At 42.2% G+C, this 13966-nt stretch overlaps 1 protein-coding gene across 1 annotated transcript in view; it reads left to right on the forward strand.

Annotated features, from left to right (window-relative positions):
• MED12L (mediator complex subunit 12L) overlaps window positions 1–13966 on the forward strand; it is a 208277-nt gene that overhangs the window by 134973 nt on the left and 59338 nt on the right. Inside the window, exons 16-20 of the mRNA XM_066622573.1 lie at window positions 2586–2733; window positions 3798–3916; window positions 5209–5352; window positions 6706–6869; window positions 7154–7285. Of these exons, the coding sequence (XP_066478670.1) occupies window positions 2586–2733; window positions 3798–3916; window positions 5209–5352; window positions 6706–6869; window positions 7154–7285 (707 nt within the window). The remainder of the gene's footprint in view (window positions 1–2585; window positions 2734–3797; window positions 3917–5208; window positions 5353–6705; window positions 6870–7153; window positions 7286–13966) is intronic.

Raw genomic sequence — 13966 nt, forward strand, 5'->3', positions numbered from 1 at the left:
TGCTCCTATATTTAAGAAAGAATAAGTGTGACCAAAAGCAGAATCCTAGTCATGTCTTCTCAGAAGTAAGCTCCATTATAGTCAATGGGGCTTACTCCCAGGTAAGTATGGAGAGGATTGGGGCCCAATGCCCTTCCCCTAAAGGCAAAAGGCAATGTAGGGAGGGTCGCTTTGGGGAGTTGCAGGCAAACTGTGGGAAGGAAAAGGGACTATCCAGGACCCTTTGAGCCAGCCAGTTCTTAGGCTGGTGGCCTCAGCAGACTCACTTGCTTCATACCTGCTTGCCTGTTCCTGACTCCCTCCACCTGCCCGGGACCTCCTCCAAGCTTCTCTGGTCTCCCAGTCAGCACGCAGAGGAGGCAAGGACTTAATACCCAATCCTAGGCAAGGCTACTCAAAAGTAAGCCCCATAATAATCAATGGGGCTTACTCTCAGGTAAATCAGGATCGGGTTGCAGCCTTTATCCTGCTCAGGAGCAAGCCAGCCACGACCAGCCCCTTTGCTGGCTGGCTGCCTGCTTCTTTTCCTTCTGCTGCACGTAGGGCTCAAAGCAGCCACTTCTCCCACGTGCGTGGCTGCTGCCTGTCTGCTCTTGCGGCACACATGAGGCAGCCTCGCGGCACACTAGTGGGAAGCGGCACAGCAGTTGAAAATAGCTGATCTAGGCTGACATCCTGTGGCTAATCAGGTGCTTCCAGGGATTTCACAAACAGTGCTTGAAGTTAATATCCCTCACTCTATTTGCCCTCCAGGAACTGGTGATTGAAGTGTTGTTGTTGTTAAGTCGTGTCTGGCTCTTCGTGACCACATGGACCCCAGCACGCCAGGCCTCCCTCTCTACCACTAACTTCCGGAGTTTGTCCAAATTCATGTTCATTGCCTCTGTGACACTCTCTAACCATCTTATCCTCTGTCATCCCCTTCTCCTTTTGCCTTCAATTTTTCCAAGCGTCAGGGTGTTCTTCCTTCTCATGAGATGACCAGAGTATTTAAGCTTCAGCTTCAGTATCTGCCCTTCCAATGAACAGTCAGGGTTGATTTCCTGTTGGATTGACTAATTTGATCTCCTTGCAGTCCAGGGGACTTTAAAAGTCTTCTCTAAAACCGTAATTCAAAAGTATCTATTCTTTGGCACTCAACCCTCCTTATGATACAGCTCTCACAGCCATACATTACTGGGAAAACCATATACAGACAGAAAACTTGGACTATACAGACCTATGTCAGCTTCTCATTAAGTTGTCTAGGCTTACCATAACTTTCCTCCCAAGAAGCATTGGGAGATTGGAGTATAGAGAAGATTGGTTCCATTTAGTTTTCATCACTAGTAGCTGCTGTTTGAATTATTCTGCTTGGATTTTTTTAATGATCTAAGCCTATCATCACATCCTGTGGCAGTGACGATTATTCATGGGGTGAAGAAGCACTTTCTTATGTCTGTCCAATAGTGAGTCAGTTACTGTTGGGCAGTGTACACAACAGTGATGGATCTATATGTGCTCAATGGAGGACTAGTTCAGGTATTTCAACAAACCAAAGTTTATTGGCTCAGTGAGGCAGTGTGAGTGAGTTCTAACCTTGCACCTTCTTCCTCTTCACCTTCTGTGTGGAACTGTGACTAAAGAATCCTGGTCGGTTAAACCATATCTCCATATCTTCTTAAAGTGCACAGATGCATCAGGTGCACCTTAAGTGTGGTTTATAAACGAGTATATGAAACAGATTTCATTCTGATTTGAAAATCACAGTTAAACCAGAACTCCTGAGCATGGAAAATGGCAAACCAAACTGTGGTTTAATGAACAAGGATCTTTTGTGCACAGTGAGGAGAAAGAGGTGAGGAGGAGGAGAAAGTGCATGTGCCTGGACTTTTTCCTTACTATTCATGATTCAACCAGCCATGATTTGTTGGTTCATCTGAACCAGCTCGCAGGCTAAAGTGCAGTATAAGAGGAAATCCTGGTAATTATAAGAAAATGTGAAAAGTGTGTGTGTGTGTGTGTGATGCATTTGTACATCATTGTTAAGACTTGGGATTTTTTTTTTCTTCATGTAGCCCTTAATATGTACTCTTTAGCACCTTAAAGATGGTCAGCAGATACAAAATGTGAAGATATTAGTCATAAAAATGTTAGTAGCTATGGTTAATGGCCCACAATTACAAATTCTAGAATGTTATGTGGCTGGAAAGAGTGAGAAGTTAAGGGGAAGGCAGAGAGGAGTTAACTAACCTTTAATTGAAAAGGTTCACTCTAGATCCACTGTGTGTGTGTGTTTGTGTGTGTAAGAAAGAGGGGAAGCATTTGAAAATAATAAGGAAGCATATTTTAAAGGTTTGCATTCCATTATGAAGCATAATTTAGCCATAATATTTTATTTACTGTGTTTTTCTTCATAAAACAAAGCATGCTGGGCATACTTTAATAAAGAAAAAAAAACTACAATAGTTAACAGGTAATACCGTGTGCTCTAACTAGTTCTTCATGTGATTATTACCTTGGCATAATTCTCTACTAAAGCTTCAGAGTTTCCCATATTCTAATAAGTTTGCTCTTGATATTTTGTGCTTTCCTTTCATTAAAAGGATGAATCTTCAAGTCATGAATGTAACCAGCGCATGATTCTTCTTTATGGAGTTGGTAAGGAACGTGAAGAGGCAAGGCATCAACTGAAGAAGATTACCAAAGATATATTGAAAATCCTGAATAAGAAAAGCACCACTGAAACAAGTGGTAATTATTTTATGAACACTACCGAGTTTTCTATGCCTTCAATCACAGATGTAGAGGAGGTTTTGAGAGGAACAGAGTTATCAATTTTGTAGAATAGCCAGATAGGTCCTGGTTTCTATCCAGAGCTTTATACAAGTTGTTAATATAATTATAGAAGTACAAAATAATTATGCATTTACTTTAACCACACTTTACAATAAAAGACAAGACAGATCCTCCTCCAAAGTATTCACTAATATAGATACAAGGAAAGCAATAGAAGAAGAGAGAGGGAATTTTGCTACAATCAATGGGGAAAAATGTACAATTATTTCATGTACATTAATTTAGGTTTAGTTGAAGGTGGGTAAAGGAAATGTGGGGTAGAGCCATAGACTTCATGGAACCAGTAAAGGTAAGTTTTGAGGAATGATTTGAGAGAAAATAAAAGAGGAGGCATTCCACATGTGTTCTAGAAGGGAGTACCAAGCATATGGACTGGGGGGAGCATTAGTAGAGAGGAGGAGAGTTTTGGGTGGCTGGGAGGGGGGTTGATCCAGTGAAGTAAAGATCACAGGAAGAAGTATAATGAGAAAGGAGAGCACCGGGATGACTAGGGACGAGGCTATAGAAGGCTTTGAAGGTAGAGACCAGGAGAACTTGACACAGAGAAAAAAGGTAGAAGAACCTTTCCATTTAGAGACCTTGATAAATTATGATAAACATATGGATTTATGGTAGTCTTTCTTTGCAAATTAAATATACATATTGTATACAGATATCCTTGATCAGAATTTGCAGTCTGAAGTGGAACATTTGAAGGGATTTAGTTTGAAAATAAATCATAATTAACATGATTTTAAAAAGTCACTTAGATAATGTCAACCTTCTTTAAAAATACTGGATTAATTGTAACATATTTTCTAGTTTTCCTTTACGAGAATGCATGCAATGAAATGTCATGTTTTATCATTCTCAGTTAAATTTTTGTTGAATTAGACTTTGCCACAAATTGTTTCAGAACTTTCAATGATACGAAACTGTATTAACTGCAAAAATATAACTATTTTAAAAAAATGTTTTAGCTGGGGATGAAGGGCAGAAAGTTCGGAAGAATAAGCAAGAAGTGTTTCCATCTTTAGAGACAGTGTTTACAAAACTGCAGCAGCTGTCATACTTTGATCAACATCAAGTTACATGTCAGGTACTTTTTTTTAAAATTTGTCCTTTTAATTTCTTAATTTTAAGACAGCAGTATAACACAGGAAATGTTTGTGGTCAGGATGGAAATGGGGGAGGGAAATTGGGCAAGATGAACTGGCAGGGCAGGATTAGCAGGCAAAATAGTTTGGGTTGGCACAGAAATGGTGTTCTGAAGACCCTCTTAATGATGGCTTCCAGTGGGCAGGACGAAGGGAGAAACTGTCATGCTTAAGGACTGGAGTGATTTGCATAATTTTCAATTTGGAAAGACTTTTACGTGCATACCATCAGGGTTGCTTGTACCTTGAATGAAGGCCAAACAATGTGTTGAAAGCTTCTTTTAGTTTGACTAATTCTTCATAGTTGCCCATACTTTACAAATTACCTGTAGTCCTAATTTGTAAACTGTTGGTATTCTTTATATGTCCTTCAAATAAGGCAACTTGGTTGGTATGAATAGAAGAACCCTGATACATACTATATTCAGCACACAAAACGTAGCCACAATCTGCCTTGAATTCTGGGAGCCCCCTCTCCACAAAGAAACCTGCAGTAGGCTCTTGCCTGGGTGTCTGATGAGTGGGTTGGACACACTGTTGACCTGCATGCTCTTATCTGTAGTTCATTCTTGCCACTCTATTCTGACAATTAGATAATTTGTATGTCTCATAACTGTAGACAAACAAATCTTTTTTCAGGGTGAACTGTTCCATTTCACCTTGGTCATTTCCTGTCAAGCGCTAATTTTCCTTGACATATATTGTGTACTAGCTGCCTCAATGCACATGGAGAGGGCAGCAGGGTAGAATGGAACTCTTTCAGGATTTCAAGAGGAAGATCCTTAGAGCTAGCAGATTTCTGAGGGCTTCTTTCATATCTAATCTCACTAGAACTAGACATAAAAGTCCTCTGGCAAACAACATCTCTTTTCCTCTTAACAAGGTCTCAAGGCAAGCACCTCTGATATTCTTTGATTGGTAGGAAGGAGTTTGCAGAATTGTCAACAGTCAGAACCTGACAACATTTAATGCAACAAATGTAATATGTAACTAGCCTTCAATAACTAGCACAGGGAATAAAGCTGAGCGCACAATGATTTTTATTCTTTTTTTTTTTAACATCCTAGAACTAAAACCCAATTTTTGTTGGCTATTGTGCAATCCATGTTTCAAACTGCTCTGTGTTGCTAGTAGCTTTAGGAAAATAAGCAAAAAGAAAACATATGGCTAGGCCTAATTGTTTGTCAGCAGTTGCAGTACTTTAATATATTGGTGATTTTTTTTTTTTTTACAGATCTCAAATAATGTTCTGGAACAGATTACTAGCTTTGCTTCTGGGACATCATACCATCTTCCCTTGGCTCACCACATACAGCTTATCTTTGATCTGATGGAGCCTGCTCTAAATGTCAATGGGCTTATTGACTTTGCTGTTCAGGTAATGGGTTTTGTTAGAATGTTAGCACAAAGGCCTGGTGTTTTTTTTTCCCCCACAAATAGCCCTGATATAGCAAGTGCTCTACAGTTCTGATAAAAAGCATGTTTACGCCTACCTTTTCAAACAGCAGTTGTTTACTTCAGTCCTAATTTCAGCATGAGCTGGAATAGTACTTCTATACTATCTGCACTGCCATTTTTTGGAGTGACCCTTCTGCTGTTACTCTGCTGTCTGCCTAGGGAGAAAGGAAAAAAAAACGGAATACCAAAAATTCTGCTTGTCAGTCCAACTCAACAGCAGCAGAAGCACATCCAACAGTAGTGCCAACCATAAGTCAGTGGTGAACTGTCAGTGTGAATGCACCCAAAATGTCATGTGTGCAGAGACACAATATCGTCACTTATTTTCTTTCTAAGTTATGATAAGAGATTGCTGAGGTTGCTTTCAGATATAGGCAAACAGTATTGGCTCCAGGTTTGGGGAGCGCTCTATCAAAATAATCACATAACCCTTTCCCCCAGTGGTTCCAGCTCCTCCTAATTGCTGGCACCATTCAACAGATACAGAGAGGGATAGCAAATGAGCAGTCTGTAACACTGCTTATGAAGGGAGGGCCTGGTGAGTAGAGAACACGACTCCTTTTCTTTGCTGATGAATGGGAAGGTGGTGATTACAAGGAGAAGGATGAGTAGCAGGACTGCGTGGGAGGCTCTGCAGGGCTTGGCAATGGGCCCCCTCCTGGGGCATGGGGTTTGTCACGTCTACCCAATGACAATTCCTGTCACTAGATATGTTGGCCAGTGTTGATCAGTCAGGTGGCTACAATTGGTCTTGTCTCACACCAGTAAGCATCACAGATATTAGATTAGCAGATGGTACAGCATTTGTAGAACCAAGTCAGTGCTATAGGACCAAATGTTTCTGCTAAGGAGTATTACTACTTTGAAAAAGTTTAGTTCTCTTTGGTAAAACCTTCACTGACAATGCTCCATCTGAAAGAAACTTTGTTTTCTTAGAGCTGCTTCTTGTGTCATATTCTTCTTCCACAGAGATGAAAGGACTCAAAGGCTTTTCCAGGTTAACAAAAACCTTTGTGGACCAGATAACAGCCCTAGACCAAATATTGTTTATCGCTGCTCTACAGTAATTTGCTTAAAGAACAGAAGGGGTGACAGCATTTTGGGTTCTGTCCTAAATGTAGTTAGTCATAACTAGCTTCCTTAGTCATGGTCAGCTAAATTTAAGATACTGTATATTAGTGTGCTGTTGCAATGCTTATTTCTTCTTGGAAAAAGCTTTGTCAGCTTAATATTGAGTGGGTTACAAAGGTCAATATTTTCTCCTTTATTTTAGCTGCTGAATGAGCTGAGTGTGGTGGAAGCTGAGCTCCTGCTGAAATCATCCAGCCTGGCAGGAAGTTACACAACAGGACTGTGTGTTTGTATTGTCGCTGTTCTGAGGCATTACCATGCTTGCCTCATTTTAAATCCAGACCAAACGGCACAGGTTTTTGAAGGGTGGGTAGTGGTAACGTTTTCTAAAGCTTCACAATTTAGAAAGCAAAGCATTTGCAGTTAGGAAGCTCTATATAATATATAATTAAACAAAATTTCAATATAATCAAAAATGTTGCAACTGTCCAGCATAATGAATCTGAAGTTTCTTGTCTCAAATTCAGGTAGCTAGTTCCTGAGAGCTAGTTTCTCCATCCCATTACACCCCAACCCAACCCACCCCCACTACCTGGTGAAAGCTCACCTGCTCCGTATTCTTTTTTAATACTATGTTTTTCTTTTTACAGATTATGTGGCGTTGTCAAACATGTTGCTAATCCATCAGAATGTTCTTCCCCAGAGAGGTGTATTTTAGCTTATCTCTATGATCTCTATGTGTCCTGTAGTCATCTCAGAAGCAAATTTGGAGATCTTTTCAGGTTGGTAGTAATAGAGAAAAAGTAATAGACCTTTTTTTAAACTTGAAATAAAATGGTCATTTAAATATATACATAGAAACTTCCACCTGTAGATTAGGAGCTATTCCCTACCTACCTTTTAAATATATTCTGTTCTTACAAAGCAGGTCATAATTTTAAATCTTGATGCAGTCAGGGGTGGATCTAGTGTTTGTGTTTGGGGGAGGGGCCATGAGCGCTACCTTAACTCCAGAGCCTAGGTCAGTGATTTTTAACCTTTTTCATCTCATGGCACACTGACAAAGTACTAAAATTGTCAAGACACACCTTCAGTTTTTTGACAATTGACAAGGCACACTATGCTGTTGGTGGGGGAATCACATCCCCCAATGGCCCTACTAATAATTTAACCTCCCCCAATCTCCTGTGGCACACCTGCAGACCATCCATGGCACCCCAGTGTGCCATGGCACAGTGGTTGAAAATGGCTGGCCTAGATCAACCACTTTGGTAGACCTGGGCTACTGTTTGAACTTTGGGCTCTGTGGCCAAGGTTTGCTGGGTGGGTAGACCTGAGCTCCTACCCAGACTTGGAGCTCAGATCCACCTGCCAGGTAGACCGGGGCTCCCATTCCAGTTGCCCTCTGGTACTGCCTCGTTCAGGTGGGTAGACCTGGGCTCTTGGTAGAACTGTCCTCCATGTCCAAGGATTGCTGGGTGGGTAGACCTGGGCTCCCGCCCAGACTTGGAGCCCAGATCGACCTGCTGGATAGACCTGGGCTCCCTTTCCATCTCTTTCAGGTGGGTAGACGTAGGCTCCCAGCAGTGCTTGGGCTGTTCCCCATCCCTGCAGGCACCCTTCCCCACTGGTGCGGCAGTTAGTGAGGGGGGCCTACGCACCCATGGCCCTCCCTTGGATCTGCCCTGGATGGGGTTAGGTTAGGCTATGGCTGACAAAAGTCGGCCAATCTTGGAAAATTCCATTGTCTACTGCAGGGTGTATGTGCACAGGTGACTATTTCATCATTTGTCTAGAAAAGGGTTTCTTAAATTTTTTTTTTTTGCTCATGGCCCCTTTCTGGGCCTCATTTCAGCATTTACTTGTGCAGTTAAGTTCTGAGGAAGCCCCCTCAGAAACTTTTGTTTTCTCCATGTTCCCCCTAGAAACCTCGGGGGGAACAATGCTTTGCAAGTATTCTAAATTCAGTTTTTGATGTGGATTATTTTTTTTTACCTGAAAGTCCTTTGTATTTGCACATTCATATGGATACCAGTACCCACCATATATGTTACTCAAGAGTGTGGTTGCCAATATGAATGCAAACTATATGAGTGGTGTGCCCATGTCATTAATGTTGCACAGCAATGTTCAGCACACCAGCATGTTTAAATCTGTATAACCCTGCCTATCTTCCTCACCACTTCCAAAACCATATAGGCATTGCTCAGTAAAAACAGTGAACCACATGAATAGAGAATAAAGAGTTTGGATTTTTTTTAATAACACATTAAGCTTGTCTAATTTTCTCCCTCTCTGTAGAACTAGCTCAGCATTATATCAGCATAATATACAGCATATCTATAACTCAGCATTATATACTAACTCAGCATTATATCAATATGCCATAAAGAGCTACATTCTTGTCTTATTCTATTAATGTAAGATACACATAGATATTTACTGTAGCACAGTGGTTCTCAAAGTCTCCTGGAGTCTGAGAACGAGGGGTAAGTGCTTGTGGGATCGGGGACCGGGATGGGGAAGATGTCCCAATGGTGCTGCAGGAATTGCAGTGCTGTGGGCACTCAGGAGCATTTAAACATACCTGGGGGAATTGTGCAGCCTTCTGGAGAGTCCAGGAAGCTCGCAGTCCCCTCTGCGAGCCTCCCCTCCACTGCAGTGGGCTCCGATCTGCAGTCAGAGCCCACTTCCGGTTTTGGAGTTTCTGTTCTCCGAAGCTCTGACGGCAAACCAGAAGAGGGCTCTGGGAGGCTGCCCAGTTCCCTCAGGTATGATTAAATGCTCCTGGGTGCCTGCAGTGCTGCGATTGCTGCAGTGCCAGCAGGACACCTATTTATGGGTCACTCCTCTTAAGGAGTGGTGCTCAAACTGGTGGGCCACGATCCACCATTGGAACTTAAGAAGGTCACTCTCCTCTTGAGAGTGGCCCACCAGTTTGAGCACCACTGCTATAGCACATACCTAATATGGCTTAGTGTATCAACAAATCACATTAGTTACAGCCCAATCAACAGTTACATTCTGACAAACTTCTCAGTGCCATGCCAATGGGGCGTGGACTGCATTATGTGGTGGTGGTGGGCAGTTGTGGAAGCCTCCTCAAGGTAAGGGAATGTTTGTTTCCTTATTTCAGGGCTGCATTGGCGCTGGAAAGTTGAAAAGAATTGGGCTGTTAAACTCTTAGTTTGAAACTGAAAATGATAGATCAATGATCAGTTGTTCATCAAAGTAAATATTTAAATTTGTAGAATGTTTAGAGGTGGCTCCCTCTGACCCACATGCAGTGGTAGATCCTAGAAACAAGACAACCAGTGAGCTGTCCTGTACAACACACTTTCAATTCTGTATATACAAATCGGTATATTGTTGTAAATGATCACAGTTCCTGTTGTTTGTTTTGTTTTGTTTTGTCTTTGAACGTATTTCTGTGTTTTCTGTCAATTTAACTATAGGGAGAGTGTCTTCAATAAAAGTTCCCATACAGAAATAGGCAGATGTATTACTAACAGTATGCCAATGCTTCATAAATAAAAGTATAATGTAATTGGTAAAATAAAAGTATAAAACAAGTTGGGAGATTATCTATTTTTGTTTTGTTTTGCTGTATCTGCCAAGTAAATCTACCCCAGAAATTACACTTACGTTGCAACATACAAAGAACCTGAAATAAATCTATTGATAAGCTTAATAATACTGCGACATATTTAAGAAAATCCATAGGGAATGTGTTCTGGTGTTTGTTTGGTTCACCAAAATTTGGTACATCTGACTTGTAATAGAAATTATAATTTACATGAGCTATCCTAAGCAGTAAATCAAGAGTCCTTCGATTTTTCAGTTTCATCTTATTGATATCTAACTCAAATTTTAGCTCCTGTTAAGTCATATGACTTCTGATAACTTAATTGCTGTAGCTGCTAAGCAGCTGATAGCGGTACCGTTTAAATTTTCCTGTTAAGCAATTAGAAAACTTACAATTATTTCTGAATAAGTGGTGGCAACATCATAGTAAGCTGAAGCTGCTGTAACTCAGTAGTTAGCTTTTCTACTAATCTGTTATCATGAAAGAATAAAAACACTAAATATGTTATATTTAAAATACACAATATTTCTAAAGAAATGCCTTTTAAATTAGTCTTACCTATACTTCAAGCGTTTAGTCTTTTCCTGTATAACCCCTACAGTTGACATTTACAAAGCCTGTGACTTCCTATTTGAATTTTGTCATCTTTACTCTAGAGTACTTCCTTTTTTTTACAAAAAAGAAAAGAGCCAACTGTTCCTTTTTCTGAATGAATATTATACTCTAAATTTTCCTAAACTTGTCCATCCTGTGAGAGTCTATTGTGATGGATCATATTTGTGATCGAGTAGCCTTTGCTAAGTGGGGAAAAATAACTTTTACAAGGCAATGACTCCCATTTTACAGTGGCAGAAAGTTATCTTAAAGCATGTTTAGAAACATTTCATAAGCCCTGACACTTACTGAGAAAAACAATAAGCTGAGTTTTGCAGTGCAAGGGCTAATTAATGTTGTCACCTTATTGCCAAAAACATTTACGAAGGTATTTGCATGGAAAAGGAAATGCTTTAACATAGAGGGCTTTATTATTACTATTGTCCATTTATAACTGCACTGGCTTCTCTGAAGGTATAGGAGAGGTGGTATTTAGATCACAGCTGTCCTTCAACTGTTTTTGTTGAAGCTTAGCTACTGAATTCAGGCTTCACAAAGGCATTGGTAGCCCAATCATAATGGATTGTAGCAAGGTACAGTTGCATAGAAACAGCTGCTGCTGTATCCCATGAGTTAGGGAGACAGCCAGAGGTCTCCTCGAGGTAAGGGAACATTTTTCCTCTTACCCTGGGTCGAGCCCCAGCAGCCATTATGGGTCTGCTTGGATCTGACCAGCGCTGGTAGAGCTCTGAGTTGACCCATGTAGGGCTTTCAGGCACAGGAGGGGGATAGGATGCTGTGGCAGCCTCTGCTGCCATCTTCACCCCTGCCCCTCCTGGACCTGAACTAAACTCCCCCACTTCCCCCCCTTGCTGCCCCTACCCTGGAATGCCTCCCCACTGCTTGGTGGGGAACTTACTGCCGATGGCTCCTGGGATTGCTCTGACCAGCATGGGGACCCAGTGCCTGCGTCCCCACTGGTGCCTCCGTGGTTCTGGCTTAATCAAAGTGCCTTATGGCACTTTTGCGATGGCCATCCCCAGGCAGCGTGCAGGAGACCAACACTGGTCCAGAGTTGGATGGGGCTCTTAATGGTTTTATTATTGCATGGAGCTCCCTGGCAGGGCTCTCAAGCCAGAAGTATTGCTCCTAGTCGAAGGACAAAAAAAAAGGAGGAGGAAGACTGAGCAGTATGTAAGGGGACAGTAAACTACTGCAGTTGAATAGAATACACATTTGTCATAGCAGTTTTGTCTTCTTGAAGATAAAATCAATACTTTAGGACCGGGGTTGTCAAACCTGTTTCATACAGTAGGCCAAAGTTAGCATCCTTGGAGCCTAAGGAGGTCTGGAAGTGGCATCATTAAGCAAATGATGACATGAAATGAGCACTTGTTCTCACCTAAGAACTCATTAGTTGCAAATGACAGAAGAGAAAATATGCAAATCTTGATAACATTTTCAAAATATGGGAGAGCCCAATTATCATGCAGACTTTCAGCAGTGCTGCTTTTCCTGGGCAGTGTTCCTTCCATTTGTTAACAACCTGAGCAGTACATAAGAACATAAGAACAGCCCCACTGGATCAGGCCATAGGCCCATCTAGTCCAGTTTCCTGTATCTCACAGCGGCCCACCAAATGGCCCAGGGAGCACACCAGATAACAAGAGACCTCATCCTGGTGCCCTCCCTTGCATCTGGCATTCTGACATAACCCATTTCTAAAATCAGGAGGTTGCGCATTCACATCATGGCTTGTACCCCATAATGGATTTTTCCTCCAGAAACTCGTCCAATCCCCTTTTAAAGGTGTCTAGGCTAGACGCCAGCACCACATCCTGTGGCAAGGAGTTCCACAGACCGACCACACGCTGAGTAAAGAAATATTTTCTCTTGTCTGTCCTAACCCGTCCAACACTCAATTTTAGTGTTTGAAGGAAGGTGCCCCAGCCCAGTAATCATCTTAGTCGCTCTCTTTTGTACCTTTTCCATTTCCAGTATGTTCTTTTTGAGATGTGGCGACCAGAACTGGACACAACACTCCAGGTGTGGCCTTACCATAGATTTGTACCACGGCATTATAATATTAGCCGTTTTGTTCTCAATACCCTTCCTAATGATCCCAAGCATAGAATTGGCCTTCTTCACTGCTGCCGCACATTGGGTCGACACTTTCATCGACCTGTCCACCACCACCCCAAGATCTCTCTCCTGATCTGTCACAGACAGCTCAGAACCCATCAGCCTATATCTAAAGTTTTGATTTTTTGCCCCAATGTGCATGACTTTACACTTACTGACATTGAAGCGCATCTGCCATTTTGCTGCCCATTCTGCCAGTCTGGAGAGATCCTTCTGGAGCTCCTCACAATCACTTCTGGTCTTTACCACTCGGAAAAGTTTGGTGTCGTCTGCAAACTTAGCCACTTCACTGCTCAACCCTGTCTCCAGGTCATTTATGAAGAGGTTGAAAAGCACCGGTCCCAGGACAGATCCTTGGGGCACACCACTTTTCACCTCTCTCCATTGTGAAAATTGCCCATTGACACCCACTCTCTGCTTCCTGGCCTCCAACCAGTTCTCAATCCACGAGAGGACCTGTCCTCTAATTCCCTGACAGTGGAGTTTTTTCAGTAGCCTTTGGTGAGGGACCGTGTCGAAAGCCTTCTGAAAGTCCAGATCTATAATGTCCACGGGGTCTCCCGCATCCACATGCCTGTTGACCTTTTCAAAGAATTCTAAAAGGTTCGTGAGGCAAGACTTACCCTTACAGAAGCCATGCTGACTCTCCCTCAGCAAGGCCTGTTTGTCTATGTGTTTTGAGATCCTATCTTTGATGAGGCATTCCACCATCTTACCCGGTATGGATGTTAGGCTGACCGGCCTATAGTTTCCCGGGTCCCCCCTCTTTCCCTTTTTAAAAATAGGCGTGACATTTGCTATCCTCCAATCTTCTGGCACCGTGGCCGTTTTGAGGGACAAGTTGCATACCTTAGTCAAGAGATCTGCAACTTCATTCTTCAATTCCTTAATAACTCTAGGGTGGAGGCCATCAGGGCCCGGTGACTTATTGATCTTTATTAATGAGGTCTGAAACATCTTCTCTTTTAACCTCTATCTGACTTAACTCCTCGGTCAGGAGGGGCTGGTCGGGCAGCGGTATCTGCCCGAGGTCTTCTGCCGTGAAGACAGATGCAAAGAACTCATTTAATTTCTCTGCCATCTCTAAGTCTCCTTTTATCTCCCCTTTCCCTCCCTCACCATCCAGAGGGCCAACCGCTTC

This window comes from Tiliqua scincoides, chromosome 3, assembly GCF_035046505.1.
Source record: "Tiliqua scincoides isolate rTilSci1 chromosome 3, rTilSci1.hap2, whole genome shotgun sequence".
NCBI classification, from domain to species: domain Eukaryota; kingdom Metazoa; phylum Chordata; class Lepidosauria; order Squamata; family Scincidae; genus Tiliqua; species Tiliqua scincoides.